Here is a 27,792-nt window from a genome sequence, read left to right on the forward strand (position 1 = left end):
TTCATGTTCATTTCAACTGTGTAGTGTTGTCTTAAATCACACTCAGCTGCTTTGACTTCAAGCGACGATGGCCATGTTTAACCAGCTAGCTAGCAATGATTGTATGCAGTACGAAAGTGTTTTTCTGATCATATCAGACTGAAAACTCATAAAATGTTTTGGCAACGACTTCTCTCTGCTGATTAATATGACTGCACATCATCTAGAGTTTAGAGTGTCCTTAGCATTGGTCTGTTATCAAAACATAGCAGATCGCTGAGTTTCAAAAATCAGTTTCCAGGAGTCAAGCAAGCCGTGAAATAAGAAGGATGACACGACCAGATAAGGGTTAGATAACTGAAGCAACCCAAACGTTCCCCTGGAGATGTTTGCCTCTGATGATGGATGATATAAGAGCCTCCTCACCCAGGATCAGACTTTTATTCCAATTAAAGCGGCTGCTGTGGAGCAGAGAGAGGCCGTCTGCTCTCAGTTAGTTATCAACAGGGAAGGCTAGTTGTCAGATGCCTGTTTACGAGCAGCACCTCAGGCTGGAGCGGTCACTTGTGTTATTTCCAGCAGGCAGAGCTTCTCTTTACACCCGTGTGTCAGCCTATAAACACATCCTTCAGTCCTGAATCAGCAGCATCCCTCTCTCTCTCTAGGGGAAAAACGCCTCCACTAATCTTTTGGAGTTTCAGCCCAGAGTCTCTCATTCAGCGTTAATAATTCAGCAGTAGTGATTTTCAGCTCAGGTGAGCATTTTGAGGATAAATCCTCCTTTGCTTTTGGTTTTTTCCTGTTGGAGCTGATCAGAATGACTGAATTATCTTTTAAAGGCACCCTTTGATGTGTTTTTGGGGGCGGTTTTCCCTTTCCCGTAATGTGTTCAATACGTGTTTGTGCATGTAAATGGTCTTTCTCAGTCAAGTAGTCACATCACTATATAACACTCACACTCCTATTGGCTAGCGCTCCTACACATTGTAAATTATAGCCTAAGCGGTTGACCAATCACAACAGAGCCGGCCAGCTAACCAATCAGAGCAGACTGGGCTCTGGTTTCAGACAGAGGGTGAAAAGAGGTGCTGCAGCACAGGCAGCATGAGAAAAATAAAGAGCTTTTTGAAAATTAAAGCATGGAGACATGTCCCAGTAGAGACACTACATACTGATATACACCTGAACATCAGCAGGAGAGGACTCTTTAAAGTAGAGACACTATATACTGATATACACTTGAACATCAGCAGGAGAGGACTCTTTAAAGTAGAGACACTACATATTGATATACACCTGAACATCAGCAGGAGAGGACTCTTTAAAGTAGAGACAATACATACTGATATACACCTGAAAATGAGCAGGAGAGGACTCTTTAAAGTAGAGACACTACATATTGATATACACCTGAACATCAGCAGGAGAGGACTCTTTAAAGTAGAGACACTACATACTGATATACACCTGAACATCAGCAGGAGAGGACTCTTTAAAGTAGAGACACTACATACTGATATACACCTGAACATCAGCAGGAGAGGACTCTTTAAAGTAGAGGCATTACATACTGATATACACCTGAACATCAGCAGGAGAGGACTCTTTAAAGTAGAGACACTACATATTGATATACACCTGAACATCAGCAGGAGAGGACTCTTTAAAGTAGAGACCCTACATACTGATATACACCTGAACATCAGCAGGAGAGGACTCTTTAAAGTAGAGACCCTACATACTGATATACACCTGAACATCAGCAGGAGAGGACTCTTTAAAGTAGAGACACTACATACTGATATACACCTGAACATCAGCAGGAGAGGACTCTTTAAAGTAGAGACACTACATACTGATATACACCTGAACATCAGCAGGAGAGGACTCTTTAAAGTAGAGACACTACATATACACCTGAACATCAGCAGGAGGGGACTCTTTAAAGTAGAGACACTACATACTGATATACACCTGAACATCAGCAGGCGAGGACTCTTTAAAGTAGAGATACTACATACTGATATACACCTGAACATCAGCAGGAGAGGACTCTTTAAAGTAGAGACACTACATACTGATATACACCTGAACATCAGCAGGCGAGGACTCTTTAAAGTAGAGATACTACATACTGATATACACCTGAACATCAGCAGGAGAGGACTCTTTAAAAGAAAAAAATCATTTTCTTATTTGATTTTCAACCTGTGTTTACCTCTTAATTGTTAGCTAGACTTATTGTATTTGCCCTATGAAGTTCCTCCTCTGTAGCACAAAAAAAAGCCCCCTTTGGAGCCGCTGTGACATCACTCTGTCACATCTGGACGAAGCATGCCCTGCTCCCTGAGAGGATAGAGCGGCTTCTTTCAATCCTCTTCACTCCTTGCTCCTTCTTATTACTCTACCACTGCATCAACATGTCTCTTAAAGCTTACTACTGCCACCTAGTGGATCAACCAGGCCTGTCCTTGCCTTAATTGCATCTCTCGGGGTCTCAGTGCTTAGAAGATAAACCCTTTTATGTCAAACTTAATGTTTCATGGAACAAAAAAAATGAGACGTAAAACCCACTGATGTTTAAATGAAGACAAATGATATCACATGTCCATTCAGAGTCCCGCTGTGTGATGTCATGAATAAGTCAAGGAGCAGAGCTTGTAGTTACTGAATGAATGATTAAGCGTGTGTGTGTGTGTGAGTGTGTGTACAGTATGTGTGTGTGTCCTCATGGAGGTGACCTGGGCTCCTTCAGTGGAGCGTTCCCAGTGGTAACAAAGAAAGATGTATGGTGATGCTGGGCAGCTCCCAGGTGGGTCTGTGTGTGTCTGCATGAATGTCAAACAGGAAGTTGCTGTCAGTGTGGAGGTTAAAGGTTACAAATTATGAAAAGTAGTCACATCCCGCCCTCTTTCTACCCTCCAGTGGTCCAACTACATCCGAGCCACGGTGCGTAAGGAGAAAGGTCTTCCCATCCTGGTGGAGCTGCTGCGCTCTGACTCTGATAAGGTGGTGCGGGCGGTGTCCATCGCGCTGAGAAACCTCTCCATCGACCGCCGCAACAAGGACCTGATCGGTACCAACAACAGCCTCACACACTGATTGAACATGGCATCATAGATGAAGCATTTCGGTTGCAAATCGACGGACATATTGTAGACTTTGTTGTTAGATACGAAGCGTCCGAAAGGAAAAGTTCAGACATCTTTCAAACGATACTCAGGCGTACATTAACTTTGAAAGGCTGTATTTATTCCTCCTGACCATAAATGTAATTTAACTCCATTGTATGAGATGGTGTAAAAATCCCAATTTTGTACAAAAATACATTTCAAATGTAATTTAAAGCTAATATGAGGATGCAGCAGTGTGAGTTTATGGATTTGTAATCTTCCAAAGTTCCTCCAAAGAATGTCTCAATAATTTTTTAATATTTTTTATTGTTAAATCTAACCACTGGAGTTTGATTAAATAGAGTATTTCTGAAGCTAATAACAATAATGTCAATTTATTCAAGGCAAGAATATGCTGTCTGAAATCCTAGTGAAACAGCATGACACAGTTACATGTGTCGCCTCTATAAAACCCGTTAAGGCATATTTAATAGTAAGCCTGATATAATTACCTGTTTCATTTGTGTTCTTGATTCGATTTTAAATGAATCACTATTACTAACATTATTAACCTTTACAATAATGTGCACTTACAGGAAGTTATGCCATGCGGGACCTGGTGAGCAACCTGCCGTCGGGCCAGCAGCGGCCGGCTAAGAACCTGGAGGAGGACACGGTGGTGGCCATCCTGAACACCATCCACGAGATCGTGACCGACTCCTCGGAGAACGCCCGCTCCCTCGCTCAGGCGCAGGCCATCGAGAAGCTGGTGGCCATCAACCGGACCAGGTGAGACTCAATCAATACAGACTGTGGTGGGGTGTAAGGAAGTACATCCAGTACTGAACTTGAGTACAGTTTTAAGGTACCTATTTATTTAAACTACTTTTTAGAAGCCAATATTGTTCTTTTTTCTCCACCAAATGTATTTGCTTCACATTTGTTACTAATATAACATCTAAATTAATCAAAAAAGAATGATCTATAATTATAAGTGAGGATATCCCGCAGCCGTATACAAAGCCATTCATATTATTTCAATATTCACTGGCTTTGATGAACACATGAATGCATCAAGAATCATAATCATGATTGTATTGTGTGCCACTATACAATTCTTTTAATTGTTGTTACTTAAAGGTGGGGTAGGTAAGTTTGAGAAACCGGCTCGAGATACACTTTTTGTTATATTCCATGGAATGCTCTTAACATCCCGATAGCAATGAATATCTGAAGTGCTTTGACAAAAAATCCATTAAAAAATGTCATCTCTGGAAGCCGTGGTGCTGTAAAAAGCACGACCAATCATCTGAGCCGGCCCGGCTAAAGTAACTGGATGGCCTACCTGCCTGTCAGCCTTCCATCTGTGCACAAACTTATCTCGTGCCCTCATTGGTCATGTCCGTGTTCATGTGTGTTGGAGGAGGGGCTCTGTAAGGAAGTGGCAGATTTCTTCCGGCTGTGTATTTTCTAATTCTAGCGCACTCAAGCTGGTTTCTACAAAATGACCTACAGTACCCCACCTTTAAGTATATTTTGATGCCAGTACTTTCACTCAAGTAAAAGTATGAGTGAATGAATGCAGGACTTGTACTTACAATTTAATATCACTACTATTATCTGATTACTTCTTCCACCTGTTTACACAGTACATCCCAAATGAATGTGACTTTACAACATGAAGAATGTATGTAATAAGTAAGCTACCTTTTACACATTGGCCGCCCTATATTGAATATGCACAATTAAACACTCAAAACTTGTTGCCTTTTCTCAAAAATAAGCTTCCTTAAAGAGTTCATATTTTACCCAATGACTCACTATGTCCAGTGATGCTGTAACACACGTTTTCCTATCCTCGATTTAATACTGTAGGTCAATCTAATTCTATTCCGGCAGTGAGCCAAACACACACTGTGCATTCATATCCATGTGAACCGTGCCACAAGTAAAGAAACACCGTGGAGACACATGTAATAATTACTGCGTGACCTTGAATGCAACGAGCCTTTCAAATCATAGAGGATAATGCAATGCGTCTCTAATGGCTCCCACAATGCTTTACTCTAACAAGCTGCGCCCACACACACATAACAACACACCACACATTAATTAACAGGCTTTCAGAAGCATTGTTATAGAGGGGGGGGTCTCTGAAGTTGCTGCTTATATAAGAGTGTCGTCATACTTCTAAAGCTCTCCACAACAACCTTGTAATGAAAACTCTCAGATATGAACGCAGGTATTCTAAAGAGTTGTTTTAAATGACCGCAGTGTCAGCCAGTCAAACTGAAGTGTGTCTACCCTGCTTTTAATTTAACATCAAGAGCACTTCTCAAAGTCCCGACCTTGTGAGGTGAAGTATTGATCAGAGAGTCACTCTAACTAGCATGAGTATGCAAAATAATTCACTCTCAGGCCAAATAGCTGCATTTCCTCTCACCCACATGAGATTAGCGTTCTTTGAAGCGCGGCCCCCACCCACATGTAATTAATACTGGCGTCTCAGAGGTAGCTAATGAAAGGAAATGTGCACTCATCTCACTATGAATGAAAAAGTAGACCCTGGAGCAGCTCAGGGGACTCCGCGTCTTTGAATAAACCCAGGCGTCACTGTTCGGGGTTATTTTAGGTTCCTGTCTTTAATTGTTGTTTTTGTATTCCTTCATTTCCTGTCTGTGGCCTCCTCTCAGCCAATCGGCTCGCGAAACCAAGGCTGCGTCCCACGTTCTGCAGACGGTCTGGAGCTATAAGGAACTGAGGAACGCTTTGACCAAGGACGGATGGAACAAAAGCCACTTCCAGGTACAGAAGTCTCATCTTGTAAATCATCACATATAATCTGTATCCTAAACACTGATGTTGTTATCTAAGGTTCTTAAAGAATATATTTTATTAACAATTAGAGACACAAATGTTGAGCAGAGATAGCGAAAGTACACACATCCTTTACTCAAGTAGAAGTACAGATACTTGTGTTTAAAAATACTCTGGTGAAAGTAGAAGTACTGACTAAACTTCTTTACTCAAGTAAAAGTAAAGAGGCTTTGAAATGTACTTCAGTAAAAAGTACCCATAACTAGCAGCTGTTTTAAAGAGTACCTGACCTCCCTTTATATTAATAGAACAATAATGTCATTGTTAGCTAATGAATGTTTCCATGGTGACCAACGGCAACATGACAACGTTTTCATTGGTCCCTCTTCTTTAGAGAAGACCAGGAAATGATGGATACACGGATTGTGTTCAAATCAATAGGCACGCAATGACTCTAAATAATAATGATCACGCCACCAAACACACATTCAGACTAAAGTAAACAGCCTGTTTGGAAAATGTGAGAAGTAGAAAGTACAGGTATTTGAGTTCAACATGTAAGAAGTAGAAAGTACAGGTATTTGAGTTCAACATGTGAGAAGTAGAAAGTACAGGTATTTGTGTTCAACATGTAAGAAGTAGAAAGTACAGGTATTTGAGTTCAACATGTAAGAAGTAGAAAGTACAGGTATTTGGGTTCAACATGTAAGAAGTAGAAAGTACAGGTATTTGTGTTCAACATGTGAGAAGTAGAAAGTACAGGTATTTGTGTTCAACATGTAAGAAGTAGAAAGTACAGGTATTTGTGTTCAACATGTAAGAAGTAGAAAGTACAGGTATTTGTGTTCAACATGTAAGAAGTAGAAAGTACAGGTATTTGGGTTCAACATGTGAGAAGTAGAAAGTACAGGTATTTGGGTTCAACATGTAAGAAGTAGAAAGTACAGGTATTTGTGTTCAACATGTAAGAAGTAGAAAGTACAGGTATTTGGGTTCAACATGTAAGAAGTAGAAAGTACAGGTATTTGTGTTCAAAATATAAGAAGTAGAAAGTACAGGTATTTGGGTTCAACATGTAAGAAGTAGAAAGTACAGGTATTTGTGTTCAAAATATAAGAAGTAGAAAGTTAAAAGTCTTCAGAAAAATAAGTAGTGGAGTAAAGTACTGATACCAGAAACATGTACTTAAGTACAGCAACAAAGTATTTGTACTCCACTACTTCCCACCTCTGATGTTGAGAAGAACCCCTTTAAATAAAGTGTCCCTCTAAGAGAGTGTACAAAAAGAGTAGCAACTACTCATTTCGTAGAATGATTTGAATATAAATCGCCAATGAACTCCTGCCAAGGCCAATGGTGCGTTCATGTGCTCCTTCGATGGACTCACTACCCAACTTGGTTTCCCCGAGTCATTTTTTCAACTTTGTAATGTTCCCGAGCTGTAAATACTAATTTGGGGACACTACAAAGAGCTATTAGTGTTTCCAGCATTAGTGGGAAAATGAAAAGCAGATGAAACCGATTAAATTATGAAATTTGTCTTCAAATGTTGGCCAATTTTTTCGGTATCTTTGTTCCTACTTAAAGAGGGCATTCATGTGATTTTATATTTCTGATTAATTTGTCACCACATGAACGTAGCAAATAATACAATGTTATTAAAATGTATACTGAGTCTGTGGAACTTTGCTGTGATTCGGATCTGCTGCAATATGTAGCTCCCTGTCCCCTCGGTTTAATGAAAATCGGACTGGTAGTTTTTCATAATCCTGCCAAATGGACAAAGAGACTAATATTGAACATGTCGCTTGTCAACTTTTTTAATATGATATTATATTTGTCTGGTCAGAATCCTTCTTAGCATTGAGACAGACAACATATTCCCTCGGTTCCACCTGTCCCTGTTGGAGCTGTAATTCTGGTTCACATGTTGTCTTTCTCTGCTCTCAGCCCACAGCGACAGTCACCCCTAAAGCAACCAAGAACGGCAAGCCAGGCTACGACGACACCACCCTCCCCCTGATGGAGAAGAACCAAGGTCAGTAAAGTGTGTGTGTGTGTGTGTGTGTGTGTGTGTGTGTGTGTGTGTGTGTGTGTGTGTGTGTGTGTGTGTGTGTGTGTGTGTGTGTGTGTGTGTGTGTGTCTGTGTGTCTGTGTGTCTGTGTGTCTGTGGCCTAGCATTACTGTACTTGTGGGGACCTAAATCTGTTTACACAGTCACGTGTGGGGACTGGCTTCCCTTATGGGGACAAATTGGAGGTCCCCATGAGGGGAATCATTAATTTTAGGGTGAAGACTTGGTTACGTTTAGGGTTAGGTGTGTGTGTGTGTGTGTGTGTGTGTGTGTGTGTGTGTGTGTGTGTGTGTGTGTGTGTGTGTGTGTGTGTGTGTGTGTGTGTGTGTGTGTGTGTGTGTGTGTGTGTGTGTGTGTGTGTGTGTGTGTGTGTGTGTGTGGCTTTATTGAAGCACTGTGCTGCCACTTTGCTACGCTCTTCTCCTGTATTGTGTGTTATTTTTGCAAGAATTCAGTTCATAGGGGAATTACAAATAAATATCATAGTGGGAGCTTTTGCAGAAAAAGTTTGTTTTGACCAATTTAAACATGTCCTTATTTCAGACTCTTTTTTTGTTTTCGATGTCGGTTTTAAATTGACGTAAGCAGGTCATAGATAATTTTAAATGTCCCCTAACCATCAAGAACTGGGTTGTAGGTTTTCTTTAGCAGCAGCAGTAAATGAGGCGGGGGTGGGGAGGTACTTTTGCAGAATATTGGCCCAACAACAAACATCTCTTTGACAGAAGAGTCCAAAGCATATCATCAGTTTAATGGCCTTGTGCCTGCCTTTTTTTTTGGTTGTTTTTTTGCATCCATACATTCACATGAAACACAGCGCTCACACCGGCCCACTCAGTTTGCATTATCCACTCACTGGCCGAGAACCATTACCCCGAAAAAGCAGCAGCGTTTGGCTCCATGACTCAGTTTTTTTGTGTACGAACGGCAACTGGATGCTTTTCATGCAGGCACCAGGAAATGTGGCAGTGGTGATATGATACCTGTGGAGGAGCTGGGTCCAGGTAAGAGCCAGACTGCATGATGGTCCCTCGCCAAAGAACAGCTCGCTCTCCTCTAATCTCTCTCCAGTTTCCAAACAGCGTCTCTGATTCGACATCTCTTCCACTCACTTTTTTAAGCGTTGCCAAGATGCTTTTTTTTTTTTAAACCGCTGCACACTGTGATCTCGCAGACATGTCGTTTTTGATGCTGAATGCAAGACCCCTCTCTTTCTTGACAAGATGTTTGTTCAAAGCTGGGCCTTAATTAGAAGCTTAACACTAAAACATGTGGGTGGTTCTCCACTTAAATAAAAACACGTTTAATATCTCGTTGGGCAGAGCTGCTCGGCTGGGCTTCTTTCAAAGTGAAAATCTTGCTGTTGTTCAAAATTCTGAAGTGTTTCGCTGTTTTTTTAGATCAAATAAGAGGGTCTGCCATAAATAATTCTCCTTTAGAGGGTATTATTCACACACTTACTCAAAGACATCCTCATAGGGTATATCACGCTGAGCCCATATTTATCAAGCGTCCAAGAATCCCTTTAGGAATTGAGCTCGAAGTTAAAGTAGGGCTAAAAATACTGCAGAGTAGGACTTGTGTGAAGCGACTTTGAACAAGGAGAATGTGTCACATGGCTCTTTTACAACATTCAGAGCTCAATGGATATTAGTATGTAACAGGGATAACATTGCAAATGCAGAAAAATATAAAAAATGTGTTTATGCTTTTTGTGTAAAAAGTGTGCGAAAAAACACTAATTATAAATGCACAACAATTTGAAGCTTTACGCTGAGTGGTGGAGAAATGAAGGAACCTGTGTATTATCTGAGGAGATTTGATTTATTGCTGCTGAAACAGACCCACTTCCTCTCTGCTGCAAACGCCACATCATTCCCGTCGCTGTTAGGGTGCAAGGTCTGCAGTTTGTATAGAGAAAGCATGTGTGCTCTCTTTTGTGTCTCACACAAGGTCAGGCAAAAGTTTGACAAATATTTGCTGCAGCCAGAGGAGGAAGAAGTAGATATTTCACTTTACTAAAAGCACCTTGTTGTGTCTATTAACGTTCAGGCACTTCTGTAAAAACAACACTGTACATTTTCTGTCACTTTTCTGTTAAATGGCGGCCAGAGAGGATTAAGCTGCCCTTGTTCTCTCCCCTCATTAGATGGTTACTCCACCATCGACCAGAGGGACAAGGACCTCAAATACAAGACGGTGGACGGCTCAGTGGAGCAGACAGAACGGGAGCCATTAAAGGTAAAGGCTTCTTCTTCTGGGCGCCCGCAGGAAACAGGATGAAATAATGATATGTCCTCTTCCTCTGTGTCCTTCTTCTTCTTCCTTCTCTCTCTCCATGTTTTCTGTGGTGGTCCTCATCACAGGCTCTTAATCCTATCCATTCTGTAAAGAGGCTGGAAGTTGTCATTCTCTGTTAATGTTGCTCCGTGCACATCTGAGAGTTCATGGAGTGTAAGCTTCTGGTGTCTGTAAAGCAATTAATCTGAGACTGATTAAACGAACTGCCAACAAACGCTCCCGGTGGAGGGGACCCTCGCTCCGGCTCTGAACAGACCGCTGCGTTATCAAGTGGTCCTCTGCTGATTATACACCGCAGTCAAAGTTTATTTCTTGCTCATCTGATTGGCTGCTCAGCCTCAAAGAGGACTCGCAGAATAATGGCCTCCGAGCACGGATGACACATGTCAGATGACTCTCAAGTCCTTTCTTGTAGTTTGGTTTTGATCTGCTTCGGTGTTAGATGAAAGGGATTCTTTCCCTGCGGGGTTGTAAAATGAAAGCAATAAAGAGTCCATTAAAGCCAGTTTAGCTAAAGTCCACGGTCATATATCTGCTTCTCTGTGCAGGTTACAACCAGCTCCTAAAGATCTCTCAGAGGCAAAGCCATAATGACACGAGCAAAGTTCATAAACCTGTCGGGTTCAGCTCTTAGCTTGCCCTCAGTCTGTAGTTATTCTCCTTTTATTAGAGATTGGGTAGAGTTTATGATACCAATGGAAATATTTTTGTTTTAAGTTCCTACAGAAAATGGGTTTGTATGACTTGTCTCCTTCTTTATGTTGTGGCTCAACTAAAAGAACTAAAAGATGTCGTTTAGATATATAACCTATCCTTCCTGAAAGGCGTCGATGTGGCAACAATGTCCGCTCTTTGTAGAAATAGTCTCTACACAAGTTGCAGCTTATTGTGTGAGCCACAGTGGTCTTTAACAATCAAATCATCTGAGATCATAGCTGATCATTAGAAACTAGAACTGTTTCAGGATGCATTTCAGAATGTATTTCCTCTCTAAAGTCAGTTGTTTTATTTATTGGGGAACTTACCACCTTGCTGAAAAGCCACTTTCCCTTTCTGGTGCAAAGGTCCACTTTCTTTGCAGCTCTGTCCTTTGGCTTGTCATTAGTGTTTCTTGTGACGCCACGGTGCACTGACCACACCCTGGAGCACACCTCTACACCACTGCATCGATCTGGGAGGTTAAACTCATGGTTAGCAACACTAAGAATGTAATTAAAGACAAATACGCTTGAAAAAAACCAGCAAAGGCTAAGATGACGGCTATGGTGTTTGAGAAACATTACAACGTTTTACCGTAGAAGTGGAAATCAATATCAATAAGCAACTTTACTTATACTTAACAGCTTCTCGGCGTCATCATCTAAATCCCACTGGCAATGGAATACATGTGGATTAGCAAACAGGACAAATATTTCAATCAGAAGGTATCTTTTAACAACATATTCTTTCCATAAAACTACTTAACTACTTAACTACTAACTAAAACAGCAGGTAGTTATATTTTATAGCACATTTGACACTGACACATTCGCTTATTGCTGTGGACAGTAAACCAGTTGTATTCCTGTAGAAGACTATTGTGTCAAATAAAAGCCCTCCTCGAGCCCCGTAGCCAGGGGCACCGTAAGGGGGTGAAAAGTTAGGACCATTCTAAGGGCCCGTGACTGACAGGGGCCCAAACTATTTTAGAACATTAAGAAAAAAACGTTTAAGTAACCAAGGTGATATCTTTTCATGGGGCCCAAAATCCCTGGCGGCGCCCCTGGCCATAGCCGTTAAAAAGTTCCTGCTTGAAGTACCTTAAAGTATCTTTTGGCAGCTTCGTGACTCAACACTGACCTCAGTCTTGACACGTAATCATATTTACCGTAGGTTCACTACTTATGCTGGAGTTGTCCTCTCACATCTTGAAAGGGCAGCGTGGGGTTTAGAAGCCGTGGACAGTAATCACAGACGTGTTTGTTTTTCAGCGCGCAGACTTTGTAGCGTTAGTCCAAAGTGTTAAGTCTACCGTCTGCTCTTCCCAGAGGTGTTCTCCCTGCTTTGAATGCTACTCGGCTGTGAAACCGCTCTCTCCCTCTTTCATTTTCATGTTTTGATTCACTGTTTTCAAATCACTCTTTCCAAGCCCTCCTGAAGGCGGGGAACTAACACGGGCTCCTCTGATCCTGGATGCATGTGGCGTGGGTTGGCGAGTGTATTTGTGAAATGTATTGACTTCTTTTTTGTTTGCTGTGTTTTCTTTTTTTTTTAACCCCGTCGTCCTGTGGCTACAGAATGACACAAATAGGAAACACTATATCAGGAGTAACAGGCCTGCGGTCAGTCTGGTGGACGCTTGTGATGTAAAGCCCCAGCCTGTTGACTCCTGGGTCTAAATGCATGCATGGTAGGTCTGACCAAATAAAAGCACAACCAAGTAACAACCTTCACCTTTTGTGTTGCATCCCAGCATTCCTCGTTTGTTCATCCTTTCCGCTTGTTTCCCTTTCTACCTCTCACTCGATCACCCTGCACCTTGAAATGCTCATCAATCACTTGCAGATCAATTGAATTTACGAATGTTTCTACAAACAGTCAGACAAACAACTAACTCAAACTAATTCTATGGCTCAAAGCTAAAAGGCTTAGTTCACGGCATAACATTTCCACTCATTGTCTTAATATATTGTAACATTAAAAGTGAAAACATGCAGGAAAAATGTCCAACATGAACGTAAACAAGGCAGAACAAAATAGTAACAATAACGTTTGCCCTTTTACTTACCTGCATGTTTTAATTGGAGCTAACATTAGCCTGATTATCAGCTCATGAAATGATATGAGATAACGTGAGATAAACCTTTATTCGTCCCCTTATCGTAAACTGCCTCATGGCACATGTGAGAACAGAAAGTACATAAGGTGGGCGGGGCTTAGATAATGGACCTGTTATATTCTGACAATTGCATAAAAATCCAATTCTTATTTTAGCGCTTTAACAGAAAATTGGTAGCAAGTGATAAAGGGGAATCATTTCCCTGCACTTCAGACGGATCCTCTGGGACTCAGCTATCCCTCAATGAGAAGCAGGAAGGAGAAAGAAAAAGATTTGCACAGATACACACACACACACACACACACACACACACACACACACACACACACACACACACACACACACACACACACACACACACACACACACACACACACACACACACACACACACACACACACACACACACACACACACACACATTATCGCCACATTATAATATGTCCGAGGCAGAGAGGTAATGAAGGGTGAGCTCACATCAATTCAGTTTACATACAGTTCTTCTCTGAAGTAGTTGATTTGAATATTTCTCGTTAGCATTCATGGTATAAATGATTGCTAAGTAGCTTCTTATGTAACAGAGATGGGAATATTTCCATATAAGAAACAGAAGACAGAAATCCAGCCTCTCTTTTTTGTTGAGAGGTTTTCTGAAATGTATTTTTTCAGTCAAGAGAATCAAATGTATTTCAGCAGAAAGATTTATTCAGTGTTAGTAATTAGGATTACAATTAAAACCACTTCCATCTAATGAAGGATTTGTGTGAGAAATACTATTTTGTCAGAACACCTTCAAGACTATCTGAGTTTCATTTATTTAAGAAATGTCTTAGTTGTTGGCCAAAAGGAAATAAATCCAAACTAGTAATGCAATTAAACCTGAACATAATAGACGTATGGTGCATTGTTGACGGTTTGCATACAGTTTTTGACTAAACTCCAAAACGAACCCACTCTGTAATGCCCCACTGAGTGACTTGATCTGGCTGAGCTTCAATATTCTCATGTCTCCAGCAGCAGCATTTATCTCCTCCTCACTACTGCCTTCCTCCTCCTCCTCCTCCTCTTCATCTTCTTATCTATGTCCTATCTCTCAATGGCCATCAGGTCAACTCCTTCACCTCCATTCATTGTATTATCACATCACACGGTGGCTCTTTAGAGAGACAGATGTATGATGTGCGTCTGTAATACAAATACATGTTGCTAATGAAAGGAATGAACCATCAGGTGAGTTTTCCACTCCATCGAGCACATGAAAGATTTCACCCGGCACATTAAGCATCTGTTTCGCTGTCTCCTGCCTCCATTTGCCATCTGGACTGACACCATCGAAGCATTTGTCTACAGTGATGTGATTTGTCAAGTACTGAGATAATGCCCACTGATTTATTGCTGTCTGTCATAAGAGCACAACTGAGGAGTTTCACTCTAAATTCACATCCATTGATTTTACAATGCTCGTAAAAGATACATTTGAGTCTGACATGGTTAAGGAAAAATACTTTTGATAAGCTGTATTGGTCATATTCTCAACAAATCCAATGTAAAGACCAACAACACATATTTTCTGTGAAGCAAAGCCTGATATATCTGTACCATAGAGGTCCAATTACAAACATGCCAACTGTGTCTTATTCTGCAGCTCTGAATAAACTAAAAAAACGCAGCATATACAGAATGTTAAACATGTAGATTTGGCCACTTGGGGGCAGCGCAACAAGCTACAGTCTAAAAGGCAAACCCATGGCACAATAATATATCACTTTAAAGTCAGCCAATATTCCAAAACAAGCTGACTATCAACTTGGTCATATTGCGGCTGTAGTCAGTTGCCGTGCTAATGTGTTAGCCAGTTAACACAGCAAATGTAATATTAAGATAAAGTTGTTTTTTTTGGTCTCTGTATTATTTTAAATCAAATATTCAGTTTCTTTTTATCCTCAATTTCATCGACCAAGAAGGAGAAGTATCTGTCTCTTTTGCTGCTTAACTTTCCACTCTAGTATTTATACATTGATTAGTTCAGCTTTAAAGATGTACATATTCAATAGGAATGATTGTGCTTTGTGGTGAGCTCCACAGTCAGGGTAGGGAAGTATTTACATTGAAACACTCATTGTTGCTATAGAGTGGCGAAGTCACGCCCATCTACTTCCGCCCCATGGGACCTTATTTCAGAAAAATTATGTATTGAAGTCAATGGGGAGAGAAAGATTATCTTTCGATCACGTTTGAATTGTGCCTTGAATGACACATATGATGTTTGTCAATCTTAAAAAATCATTTCCATGTAAAAAAAGTCAGAGTTTGTCGTAAAACTGTTGAAATGTAAGACTATGAAAAATACGCAACTAGAAAGACTACAAATCCCAGAGTCGCTCGCGTAAGTGAATTTAGCTAGCTGACATTAACGTTACACATTACACTGGTGTTACTCACCGAAACCCTGTAAAGCCGTGTGTATGTACAGCGTGTGTGTATGTACAGCTCTCAACCCGGCCAGACTTGTAGTGATTTTCACCTCTTTTAATACTTTTCGCTTCATTCTGAAAGAAAGAGGTGAAATGTGCTAACGTGACGGCCATCTTGGTGTTGGTGGCGTATGCAAGACCAGAGATGTAGTTCATTGAGCGCTTCACACAAACAAATGTGTTACTTCACAGTTTTACTGCACATTTTTATTTTTTTGGCTTCAAAATGATCTTTTAAATTGACACACATCATATGTGTAATTCGTTGCACAATTCAAACGGGATCAATACATACTTTTTCCGAAATAAGGTCCCATGGAGGTCCCCCGGAAGGGGAGGGACTTCGCCACTCTATTGGTCTTTTTATTGAGATGTGTTGACAGTAAGAAAAAGCAGAGATTAGATGTAGCTCATTCTATCAATGATATTATGTATAGTAATGCAGTTATTCTTTGCAGCCATTTGGACTGAGACTCTTCACTTGTTGTTGTGTTTAACTGTTTGAGTGTTTGTTCTAATATTCCTCTCTCTTGTCCACGTGCTCCAGGCTTAAAGTAAGGACGGTGCGACACCCAGCTAGAGGAGATCTCTCTCATCACCACTGCCATTTCACATGGAGCTCATCTTTGGAGTTGGACTTTGTACAGTAAAAGAGGATTTAAAAAAAGGAATACATAAATAATGACCACAGCAGCAACCACCCAGCAGGAGCAGCCAGCATTCTCATGCTTTACAGAAAAAAGGAAACAACAAAAAAAAGTGACTCCTGCTATTTCTTTCTCATATCTACATTCCCACATGTTACAGTGTTGACTCGTGTTGAGCTCTACCGAGGATAAGAAACGGACAGAGGCCGGTGCTGGTGGAGGAACGAAGGGTCGATGGAAAGGAAAAAGAAAGTGTTGAAGGAAGGGAGAAGAAACGCCAAGTGATTATTTTTTTGGGAAGAAAAATAAGTTCAATTTTATGGGTTTTTGGGACTTTCGGTGTGATGTCAAGCTTTGGCTTTTGGGTGTGAGGAGGAGTGGACGAGTGTGTTTGAAGGTCACAGGATGTTGGTTTTAAGATTGTTGGGAGAAAGTAAAAGGAGAGCCTGAGAAGAGACGTAGCGTAGCGGATGAACATAGACTTACAATCCATGGGCCGTTTCTCAATCGCGAGGATGCTTGCTTGGTAGCACATGTCTTCCGAGTCACTTGCTTCAGAAGGCAAGGCAAGAGTCCTTCCTGGCATTCGGAAAACGAAGAGTGGAACAGGCTAGCAAGTGTGCAGGTGTGCGTCATACAGTATGAGAGGCCCCGCCTTACATTTTCCGCCACAGATTTGGGGAAATTGGTCTGTGCGCAAAGCATTGTGGGGATTTTAAGGATGCGAAGTCTACCCATGTGCAGCCTTGAAATTACCCCCAAACCAAGGACGCGGCCTCGGTGGAATTCCAAGTACGCTGGAGATTGGAACAGTCCTTCGGTGGCACTCGATGACGTAGCATCCTTGAAATTTCCTCGAGATTGAGAAACGGCCATGGTGTTTATTTAAAAGAGAAGAAGAAGAAGAAGTGGATAACAGTGAAGCTCATTTATGAAGTCAAGAGTCAGGAGAAAGGAAAGTGACAGAGTGTGTATTTCAGATGGAGCAACGGTTTCTGTTCACACTGCATCGCAAAAGTCCGCTTTAACGGCAACATCAACAATGTGGTTACTTGTGTAATCTTCCAGGCTGGTCGCTCGTTGTCAATGATGTGTATTAAAGAGGATATGAGGCATTTTGTTTATAAATGATTTGTGTTTTTCTGAAAAAGAGAGGCGAGTGACGATTGTTCTCTTGTAGAAAGGATAGATTTAAAAGCGTTTTTTTCGGTTGGGTTTTATATAAATGTATATTAGGGTCAAAAGGAAAAACGAAGGAGAAAAAAAAATCTTAGTTGTATATTAATATCACATTGTTTGGAAAGCACATCTCATTTGGTAAAGGCTCACCATGTTTGTAAAACCGAAATAACAACATTACTTAAATGTGTGTCGAATATTGTCGAGTTACGCCGATGATCACCTATTTATATTTTGTATTTGTCAAAAAAAAATACAGAAAAAAAGGTTTAACAGTGTTCTTTCTAAAGGCGATGAATTACATGTCCGCTGCATCTTCAAAGCAAGGGGTCAGAGGTCAGACAAGGAGACAGACGAGAGTGTTAATAAGAGTTGTTTCATTTTCCTTCCCGATGCTTTCAGACCAAGTTACCGCAAACCCCTTAACCCCTCCTTCACCGGTGCATCTAAAAGAGGAATATTCAGTTGTGAGCATGAAGAAAACTGTACAGATGTTTATATTCTATTCTTTCAAAGTGCCAGTTTTTTTGTGGAGTCATTTGGATATTCATTCATGTGCAAGAAGAGAGCAACGGAGGACGAGTGTATCTGGAAGACAAAATATTAAAAAAATGGCATCACACTGTACAAATCAAAACATCAAGTTTGGTCATATAGTATATATTTTTACAACGTTTAAGGGTGGGTTAGCGAGACGAAGCGAAGCAGAGGGATACAGAATCATATTGCCATTTTTCTCTTGCTTGGTGAGACTGTTTCCTGAATCCAGTGAAAAGGTGTACAGTCTGTTTTCCAGGAAAGAGAATCCACTCATCCAGGCGAATGGCATGTGCCTGCATTGACTTTTCTTTGTGGCGTATGTGACTTTATCAAGCTTGCATATTTTACACAGTGTTTACAAAGATGTATGTTGTGGTAAAAATCAATAAACTACAAAAAAAACGTATATTGTATACATTTTAATTACCGAGGTTAAAAAAAAATTATTATAATAATACCCAGCATCCCTTTTGTGTGTCCTCAGAAGTGTGTGCTTTCATTGGACCATACTGAACCCTTTGCCACATATGACTTGTTTGTTCCTGACTGCACTTTGCAGTACCACAACCAAAGGATCTGGAGTTGTATTTACATGCATTTATAAAAACAAAAAGGGGGTTTTGTGAATGTGCGTTGTACATTTACAAAATAAAAAAGCCAAGCAACTGTGCTGTAAAATAAATGCAGGACAGGGTCACGCGTCGAATCAAACGAACCTACCTGTGTAGATATATCTGATTCAAGACCGTCAAAATAAAGAACTACTCAGTAGCAGATGTGTTTGTACCTATCATGTGCCTTAACCTTTTCCATGCTAGATACGTGTATTTTATATCCCTCCCTCTCCACTGTCATCTCTCCATTCTGTCTGTTCACCTCCCCCTCTCTCCCCTTTTCCTCCAATCAACTCATTCATTCATCCTGCCTCCTCCCCGACCCCAAGTAGTTAGACTGTCGGTGGGTTTCTGCCTTGTGTTACATTGTATTATAAACTTTTAAAAAGATAGAGTCATTACAAATAATGGTTTTGATTTCCTAGAGGAGTAAAGTTGTTGATGCTTTCGTAGCGAGCAGAAGCGATGCCACAGTGACAGAATGTATTATGTTAATTTTACTAATACCCAGAGGCAAATATTACGCTTGTTAAACATAACGGAAAAATACTGGTTTGTAGAGTATACATTTGGTGTGTTTTCAATAAATCATGCCTGGAAAGAATGTGTTGCTTGACTATGTGTCTTATTTATTGTGTTATTATTTTTCCAGTAAGTCTCAAGCTTTAACGTCACAACAGCAGCCCCTAGAGGCTACTATGCTCATTACAACCCATTCCAGAGATTGGTAAATTCACCAAAATTACTAAAATGGGATTTATTGTACATTGGCAAAACGTTTACCTCCAAGGAAACAGTCTGCATTTCAGTCAGGATTGTGTGTTATCCCAAATGAGGAGGACACTGGTTCTGGAAAAAGATTACCACTATCAAATAAGTGAAATTAAATGTATTTTAATAAAAGCAAATATCTATATCAAAGCTATGAAACATGTACAGTAAACCATGAGCCGTCTTCACTTTTCAGTGAAGGTGGAAATTAGAAACTAACCTAAGGATTTAGGTTAGCTTCAATATACAATTGTTTAAAACTAAATAATACATGCAGTCTTTCTTGTTGACAACAATGTTCCTCAATTATCTTATGTTGTTTTTTGGTCTGCCACACTAGAGGTATTGTGGGTTTGAATAGGTCAAGTAATCTACTTAAAACTACAGAATTACCCTTGAAAAAGCCTCTAGATTCCTTCCAGCTCCTCCAGCCTTGAGCTGCACAAGAACATGAACTTCCACAGGTTTATTATGTTAATATCCTTCTTAATTTTCCCCATATCGGCATACTTTATAATATAACTTTACATTAAGGGGGTGTTATCTTATTTACCATAAAGTATATATCAGATATTGACAGATTTGTTTTGGCTATTGAAAAGTATAATTTTTACTCGATTGTGGAGCCTACGACACATTTATATTCAGGCATTTCTCTGGGCAGCACACACCGACCGGGGTCCTTTCACAATAACAACATGGCGGCGCTCTGTAGATGCAGACACCGGTGGAAGAGGAATAACTGTTTACACATTTTAACTAGAAACCTGACAGGTATGTAAGGATAAGTTGTTGAGTAGTTAAGAAGTAGTGAATTGTCTCAGGTTAATAGATAATAAAAATACAAAATAAAACGGTCAAACCGTTCATTTACAAAGCAGCAGCGCTGATGTAACTTGTGGTCGATTCACTTGTTCATGTAACCCTGGAAATAACTGTCACCTTCACCTGGTTTCCTTGGTTACCCAGACCTTCCACCTTCTTAAAGGCAGACTACATAAAACACATCTCTAATGGCTGCTTGGTTCGATGTTTGTTTTGGCCTTATTAACCAGTACGAGTCCTCAAACACTGAACTGGTTAGTGACCAGCAGCTTCACCTGGAGAAAAAGTCACAACCCTTTATTTATTTTCTGTGTCAAGATACAATTTTATTAAGTAGAACGTAACTCAGTCCGTTTACTGACTACATCTCCATAATACAAAATGAGGCACTTACACTTCTACTCCACTACATCTCCTAGGGGCAAATAGTATACCTCCATTATCTTTAGTTACTAGTTACATAGCAGATTCAGTTCAACAATACAAACATTTATAATTATTTCACTATATTATAATAAGCCTTTATTGGTCTAGTGGGGATTTAAAGGGCTACACAGCAATATGTAAAGTAACAAATACAAATAATTTAATTGATTAAAATGAGCTCTACATCTACAAGCTGCAACATAAAGCAATGACCATAGTACATTGCATTACATTACATTGCATTTAGCTGATGCTTTTATCCAAAGCAACTTACAATACGTGCATTCGACCAAGAAGATACAAACTTGAAGAAAACAGAATCATATCAGTACATTTTCATAGAGCCAGAACATTTCAAGTGCTACTCAACTGGCTTTAGATAAGCCAGTCCTTTATTAGTATATAAGTGCTCTGTTAGTAATTATATCGCTCAAAGTCGAGTCGAAAGAGATGAGTTTTCAGTCTGTGCCATTTTGGAGCCAGGATAGCTAACATATTATTGACTAAAAATAATATTCCAATATATATATATTATGCCATAAAAAAGTGTTTGTCATCATGATATGTGGTTTAGTTTAGTTGTTCTAGTAATCTAAAATGCTTATTCATAATTTGCTTATTAAAATGACTAGCATTTTCAGTAATCTAATATAAATGTGTGTGTCTCATGTATGTGTGCATTTAAAAGTAATATATGAATTACTTAAAGGTATATAAATTCAGCTGTGTATACTATTCATCATCCAATATGCCCCTACAGGGAAGTATGACTACGACCTGGTGGTCATTGGAGGCGGTTCAGGAGGGCTTGCCTGTTCCAAAGAGGGTGAGTTCCTTTAAAGTGCCTGTTATTTTTTCATGTCTGGGATGTATGCTTTTGCAAATCTAATAATACGCTAACAATATATCTATATTTACAGCGGCACAGTTGGGACAGAAGGTTGCTGTTTTAGATTATGTGGAGCCAACTGCTAAAGGTAAACAAAAACTGTCATTTCTGAACCTCTTAATCCAAGTTAATTACAAAAAGGCTATTTGTTTGTCGAATATATACAGTACCAGTCAAAAGTTTGGACACAACTTCTCATTGAGGGTTTTTATTTAATTATGTTCTACATTGTAGATTAATACTGAAGACATCAACACTACAAAAGAACACATATGGAATTATCTAGTACACAAAAAAGTGTCCAGAATTTATTTATATTTTAGATTCTTCAAATTAGCCCCATGTTGCTTCTCTCCGTCAGCTTCATGAGGTATGTGTTCTTTCATAGTTTTGATGCATTCAGTCTTAATCTACAATGTAGAAAATAATTAAATAAATAAAAACCATTGAATGAGCAGTTGTGTCCAAACTTTTGACTGGTAGTGTATATAGACATCGATTATTCATTTCTTCTCTAAATGATTTTCCCAACAGGCACCAAGTGGGGTCTCGGTGGTACGTGTGTTAATGTCGGCTGCATTCCTAAGAAGCTCATGCACCAGGCCGCTCTCCTCGGCACTGCGGTGAAGGATGCTCAGAAGTACGGCTGGCAGATCTCGGGGCCAATCTGCCACGACTGGTAGGTCGATCCAAACTCTAACCATTAGATTTTCTTGTTTTAATCAGTCAAAACAGGCGGATTAATGCCAAAGAGTAGCCCAACAGCTCCATCTAGTGGTGACAATGTAGAAATGCAAGGATGCTAATTGTGGTTGGATTATTTTATTGTTTTGGTTTGCTTTTGGTAGGTCAATCCAAACTCTCCCCATATATTTATTCATTTTAATCAGTCTATGAGTAGCCCCACAGCACCATCTAGTGGTGACAATGTGTAGAAGGACAAGGATGCTAATTGTGTTTGGAAAATATATTTGTTTTAATGGCAATGGGATCGATTTGCTTGTTTTATTTGAATTTCACTCTATGCTTGATGCGCTGACCTTATCCCCCAAAAATGTATTACGTAGGAATCCTGAAAAGTATATACATTTACAAATCCAAAGCTGTGAGTGATGTGAATACTGCTTTCATTTCTCTTAAGGGCAAAATAATCCGCAAAAAATATACTTTGTCATATTTGAATAATGGATGTTTGCTCAATATTTCTAATTTCATTCATTCATTAACCTCTGGTGTGTTTTCAGGGCCTCCATGGCAGACGCTGTTCAAAACCACGTGAGGTCTCTGAACTGGGGTCACAGAGTTCAGCTCCAGGACAAGTAGGTGACACCAGCTCTGAGCACTTTGTTCAAATGTATTTCAATTATGATGATAAAGTTTACAATTCGTTTTTTGCAATAATGTTGGAAGAAACAGGCCATTAAGGAGTTTCAGTGGAAGTTTTGTGTCCCATACTTACAGCCCACTGTAGCAATGTTTGCTTATTTTTTCCATAATGACATTTCTTAAAACCCTCATTTCCACCAAGCATTGGAATATTTCTATCTATAACTTTTTGCTTAGTTGTCTGAAACCAAATGTTTCTGAAGGCTGTACGTTTCTGCTGACACACACACACACACACACACACACACACACACACACACACACACACACACACACACACACACACACACACACACACACACACACACACACACACACACACACACACACACACACACACACACACACACACACACACACAGAGCTGAGGGAGTGATGTTGATTGAGAGGCCAGCTGCAGGGCAAACAGGTGTGTGTGTGTGTCTGTGTGTGTGTGTGTGTGTGTGTGTGTGTGTGTGTGTGTGTGTGTGTGTGTGTGTGTGTGTGTGTGTGTGTGTGTGTGTGTGTGTGTGTGTGTGTGTGTGTGTGTGTGTGTAAGTGTGTAATGCCAAATTCGGAGAACAAAAATAGTTACAGGACCAGTGTGCTGAACATTAAAATACAAATACTTAGAATGTGGAAAATAGTTATCAATTACAAATAAAGTATATCAAATATAAACAATATTAACAAAATACAATATGTTGAATAAATATGTCGTAAATTATTGTTGATAAATACGTTTGATTTTCCTGCAAGCAAAAGAGCTCTAGTGATGTTTTTTTAACATGTAGCACACATAAAGTTCATTATTAAAAATAGAAATTGTGGGTTAAAAATAATTGTGACTAAGGGAAACTTGAATTGTACAAATGAAACCAGACGTTACTTTGATGCATTACCAGGATTAACATGCGGTCTATTGGGTCTGACAGGAAGGTGAAGTATCTGAACCTCAGAGGGAGTCTGCTGGATGAACACACCGTTAGAGGACTGACTAAAGCTGGGAAAGAGGTGAGCTGCTCACACATTCAGTCACACATTCAGTCAGTTCCCAACCAAAATATACACAATTACGTTTTTAAGACACGTGTTGTTGTTGCATCTTACTGTGTGCTTGCGTACATAATCACTGATTCCTAATGCAAGTGTCATTTTGCTTCCACACTTATATTTGCAGCATTTGAATGGTGTTGCTGTTGGTTGTTTCAGTGATTTCAAAGAGTTTCCATCATCGCCTGAATGCAGAATACTGTGGAGACCACTTGCTTCCATTTGACGTTTCCTTGTTTTTTGAAGGATATGAACAAAAGCTATGACTTCACGTTTCCCTCCTCTCTCACAGACCCTCCTGACGGCCAAGAACATCGTGATCGCCACAGGAGGACGGCCCAAATACCCCACAGATGTACGTTACATTACCCCCGACATGTTTCTCATTTTCTCTGTCAGCATGTGTTGTTTGAATTTATTGGTTACCAGGAAGATGAAACAAATGAAAAGTCAAAATGTGGTGTGGAAGCATGAGACACATACAAGCCGTAACACATAAGATAGCTGCCTTCTTTTGTTGCACTTTGATAGGTCTGTAGATAGTTGTGCTCACAGTAGGGCTGCACGATATTAGAAAAAACTGACATTGCGATTTTCTTCCCCTGCGATATGAAAAAATACAGGAATTGAAAAAAAGACCGTTTTTTTTGGTCCGCAAGCCATCCTTTCTTGAACTTTAACGCTATACAATTGATATTTGTTTAACAATATTTACCCGGATGACGGATTTTAGTCAGTTAAGTTATCAGAGCAACAAGCTGAGCTAGCTCGGTTATCCTGCTGTGATCTGATCAAGAAAGGTTGTGATTGGTGGTTTGCTGTGCATGCAGAGCCTGCATTTCACTCACTCAAGTTCCCCTGACATGAGAGCCGCGCGACTTTTCCTTTTGTAGCAAGCAGCACAATAATTGTAACATGACGTGTTTGAGTTGATTTGCCTACTTAATATCGCACGTCCTCACAACATTTTTTTTTTTTAACCCTTTAACTGCCAGCTCCACCATTTGGTAGAGCACATTTTGTGTCTTTGATATCTTGTTGAAAAATCTGATTCAGCCAGCTCTACCCTTTGGTTGACATGTTATGCACAAAACAACCTCTAGATGTCACTGTGGTTCGAACAGAAAGCCCCTCAGCTAGGTGTAATTATTTTTTTGAAACTTTTTTCACTATCTTTTATGAATATATCTGGTTGTATATATTGCTCATTTTCCATAAAAGAAACTAATGTATTTCAGTTTGTGTTTTATTTGAGTTTGATGCATACAAATACTGTACTGTATATGATGATTATTGAAAATGCACTTTTACCATAAAAAGCCAGCTCGACCAGTTGGTAGAGGCTCATAAAAAGAATTATATGTGGTTATATGTGGCCCATTTGATAAAAAAATGCAAACAAATAATTTTTCCATAGCTTTTTTCTTGGTCCGGCAGTTAAAGGGTTAATTGCACGTCCTGCGATGTGATTATCGTCACGGCAACATATATCGTGCAGCCCTAGCTCACATCTTTAACTCTTGCTACAGATTCCAGGAGCGATGGAGCACGGCATGACCAGTGACGACATCTTCTGGATGAAAACATCGCCTGGGAAAACGTGAGTACACCCTCCACATACTAACAGTGTCACACATGTGTGGAAAAGAGCTAATATGTGTAAAAAAAAAAATCTAAATGCGTCTAGAAATCACAGCACAAACATCCCCTTTTAGATTTCAGATTGTGTTATTGTTTAACAAAATAAGGCCTTTTCATTCACTCAAGTTTGTGATTACTGTATGGATTTAATTCGGACTCATTTCACATATAAACTAGCAACTTAATGCACCAGATGTTCCAGGTGCAGACACACATTTTGTACTAATACAAATATTAGTTTTTAATATCCTCCTACTGTAACGATTACATACAAAGGTGCAGTCAGATTAAATGAATTGTATGATTAAGCAAACATTAAGCAGTCAGTGGCATCTCAGTATATCCGGCATGCAGCGTCTGTCATTATTTAGATATTTCAACTTCATATTTGTCCATGCTGTGTACACCTGCGGCCGTTTTATAGTTTTGAAATGACACAAGCATCCAAATGATGTGTAAATATGTATGTTTGCAATCACACTGTATCATGTCATCAATCCACTCACATTCAAACATGACATTTCAACATCTGCCACAATGCTGCAGATCAAAAGTCATTTATTTTGAACCAAAAGTGTGAAAACGGGTGCCAAATCGTTCCTATTTTTGTTATGTTTCACCCCGGAGTGAATGCGTGTTAGTGTGTCAAGGATTCACATTGTTCTTTAGACAATGAGCTCCAAGGGAAGCATCGACCCTGTGCTTCATTAACGCTTCTCTAACTCACCTCTCTGACTCGTCCCTCTGTCACGCACTGCAATCATTCATCGGTGACATGGAGTTGTTTCTCCTCCCTTCCTGTCAGCCTGTCTTCGCCTCATGATTCAGATTAGCGGCGTGCATCCTGGCCTTTACAGAACAAGCCCTTTAATCCAGCCATTTAGTCGCTGTCAGCGCCTGCTTAATTGCTCTTTCCCTGACGCTTCCTCTTGGCTCGGCGCTCAGACGGTGACTCGCGGAGTTGGTGTGCCTGCGCTGCGGTTGGTGTTTGCTTCGCGGTGACAGATGAGCGGAAATAATTATTTCGATATTTCAACTTCATATAGTATCCATGCTGTGTACACCCGGGGCAGTTTGGAATTATATTCCATTTTTTGTGACCTATTTGTAACTTCACAAGATAACACAAGCATCCAAATGTTACATGTAAATAGGTATGTTCTATAGGTCCTAGAAAGACACAGGTAAACTTAGCTACTTTTAAATGGTTTGTGGGTCAAACTGGAGGCCAGTTATATTAGTTTCGGAAAAAACTAAAGGACCTTATAGTTCGAGGGTGGACTATAGGGTACATTTCCTTAGTTTTACTAAAACTATTGTGAGCTTTATAGTAGGATACAAGGTACGACTATTTTACAGTGGGTTACTAGGTACCACTATTTTACAGTGGGTTACTAGGTACGACTATTTTACAGTGGGTTACTAGGTTACGACTATTTTACAGTGGGTTACTAGGTACCACTATTTTACAGTGGGTTACTAGGTACCACTATTTTACAGTGGGTTACTAGGTTACGACTATTTTACAGTGGGTTACTAGGTTACGACTATTTTACAGTGGGTTACTAGGTTACGACTATTTTACAGTGGGTTGCTAGGTACGACTATTTTACAGTGGGTTACTAGGTTACGACTATTTTACAGTGGGTTACTAGGTTACGACTATTTTACAGTGGGTTACTAGGTTACGACTATTTTACAGTGGGTTACTAGGTTACGACTATTTTCCAGTGGGTTACTAGGTACCACTATTTTACAGTGGGTTACTAGGTTACGACTATTTTACAGTGGGTTGCTAGGTACCACTATTTTACAGTGGATTACTAGGTACCACTATTTTACAGTGAGTTGCTAGGTACGACTATTTTACAGTGGGTTACTAGGTACGACTATGGGTATTTTCTTAGTTTTGGGGAAAACGTTGACAGTCTTTTAATGTTTCTTTTATTATCTTTTCTTTTTAATGACTGTTTTTAAATGCCTTTGTCTGAATGTCTTTCATTTTTGTAACGAACCTTGAATTGTCTTGTGTTGAAAGGTGCTATATAAATAAACTTGCCTTGCCTATGTTCGCAATCAATCCACTCACATTTGAATCTAACATTTCACTTTTCGGACCCTTTTAAGAATCATCTTTGTACACTAAGTTGGCAATGAGTCTTCTCCTAATCATCGTTCCATATATTGAGGTGTTCATTTAAAATCATTGAGAAAACCAGGTCAGCAACTCTTTTGATATCCTCTGATTTTAATTATATTCTTTTTT

General features: G+C 39.9%; 2 protein-coding genes across 2 annotated transcripts in view; both read left to right on the top strand.

The window, feature by feature from the left end:
• arvcfb (ARVCF delta catenin family member b) overlaps positions 1 to 19,160 on the top strand; it is a 275,952-nt gene extending 256,792 nt beyond the window's left edge. The window contains exons 14-20 of the mRNA XM_079687092.1: positions 2,905 to 3,055; positions 3,689 to 3,881; positions 5,786 to 5,897; positions 7,860 to 7,947; positions 10,133 to 10,224; positions 12,561 to 12,673; positions 16,124 to 19,160. Coding sequence (XP_079543218.1) covers positions 2,905 to 3,055; positions 3,689 to 3,881; positions 5,786 to 5,897; positions 7,860 to 7,947; positions 10,133 to 10,224; positions 12,561 to 12,662 — 738 coding nt within the window. The 3' untranslated portion in view covers positions 12,663 to 12,673; positions 16,124 to 19,160. The remainder of the gene's footprint in view (positions 1 to 2,904; positions 3,056 to 3,688; positions 3,882 to 5,785; positions 5,898 to 7,859; positions 7,948 to 10,132; positions 10,225 to 12,560; positions 12,674 to 16,123) is intronic.
• Positions 19,161 to 19,987: 827 nt separating this feature from the next.
• The window catches only part of txnrd2.2 (thioredoxin reductase 2, tandem duplicate 2), a 38,731-nt gene continuing 30,926 nt past the window's right edge, over positions 19,988 to 27,792 (top strand). Inside the window, exons 1-8 of the mRNA XM_079688051.1 lie at positions 19,988 to 20,101; positions 21,339 to 21,404; positions 21,499 to 21,555; positions 22,002 to 22,146; positions 22,712 to 22,786; positions 23,768 to 23,846; positions 24,178 to 24,240; positions 25,415 to 25,485. Of these exons, the coding sequence (XP_079544177.1) occupies positions 20,026 to 20,101; positions 21,339 to 21,404; positions 21,499 to 21,555; positions 22,002 to 22,146; positions 22,712 to 22,786; positions 23,768 to 23,846; positions 24,178 to 24,240; positions 25,415 to 25,485 (632 nt within the window). The 5' untranslated portion in view covers positions 19,988 to 20,025. The remainder of the gene's footprint in view (positions 20,102 to 21,338; positions 21,405 to 21,498; positions 21,556 to 22,001; positions 22,147 to 22,711; positions 22,787 to 23,767; positions 23,847 to 24,177; positions 24,241 to 25,414; positions 25,486 to 27,792) is intronic.

The sequence above is a fragment of the Notothenia rossii genome (genome assembly GCF_949606895.1).
Source record: "Notothenia rossii genome assembly, chromosome: 6".
NCBI lineage: Eukaryota > Metazoa > Chordata > Actinopteri > Perciformes > Nototheniidae > Notothenia > Notothenia rossii.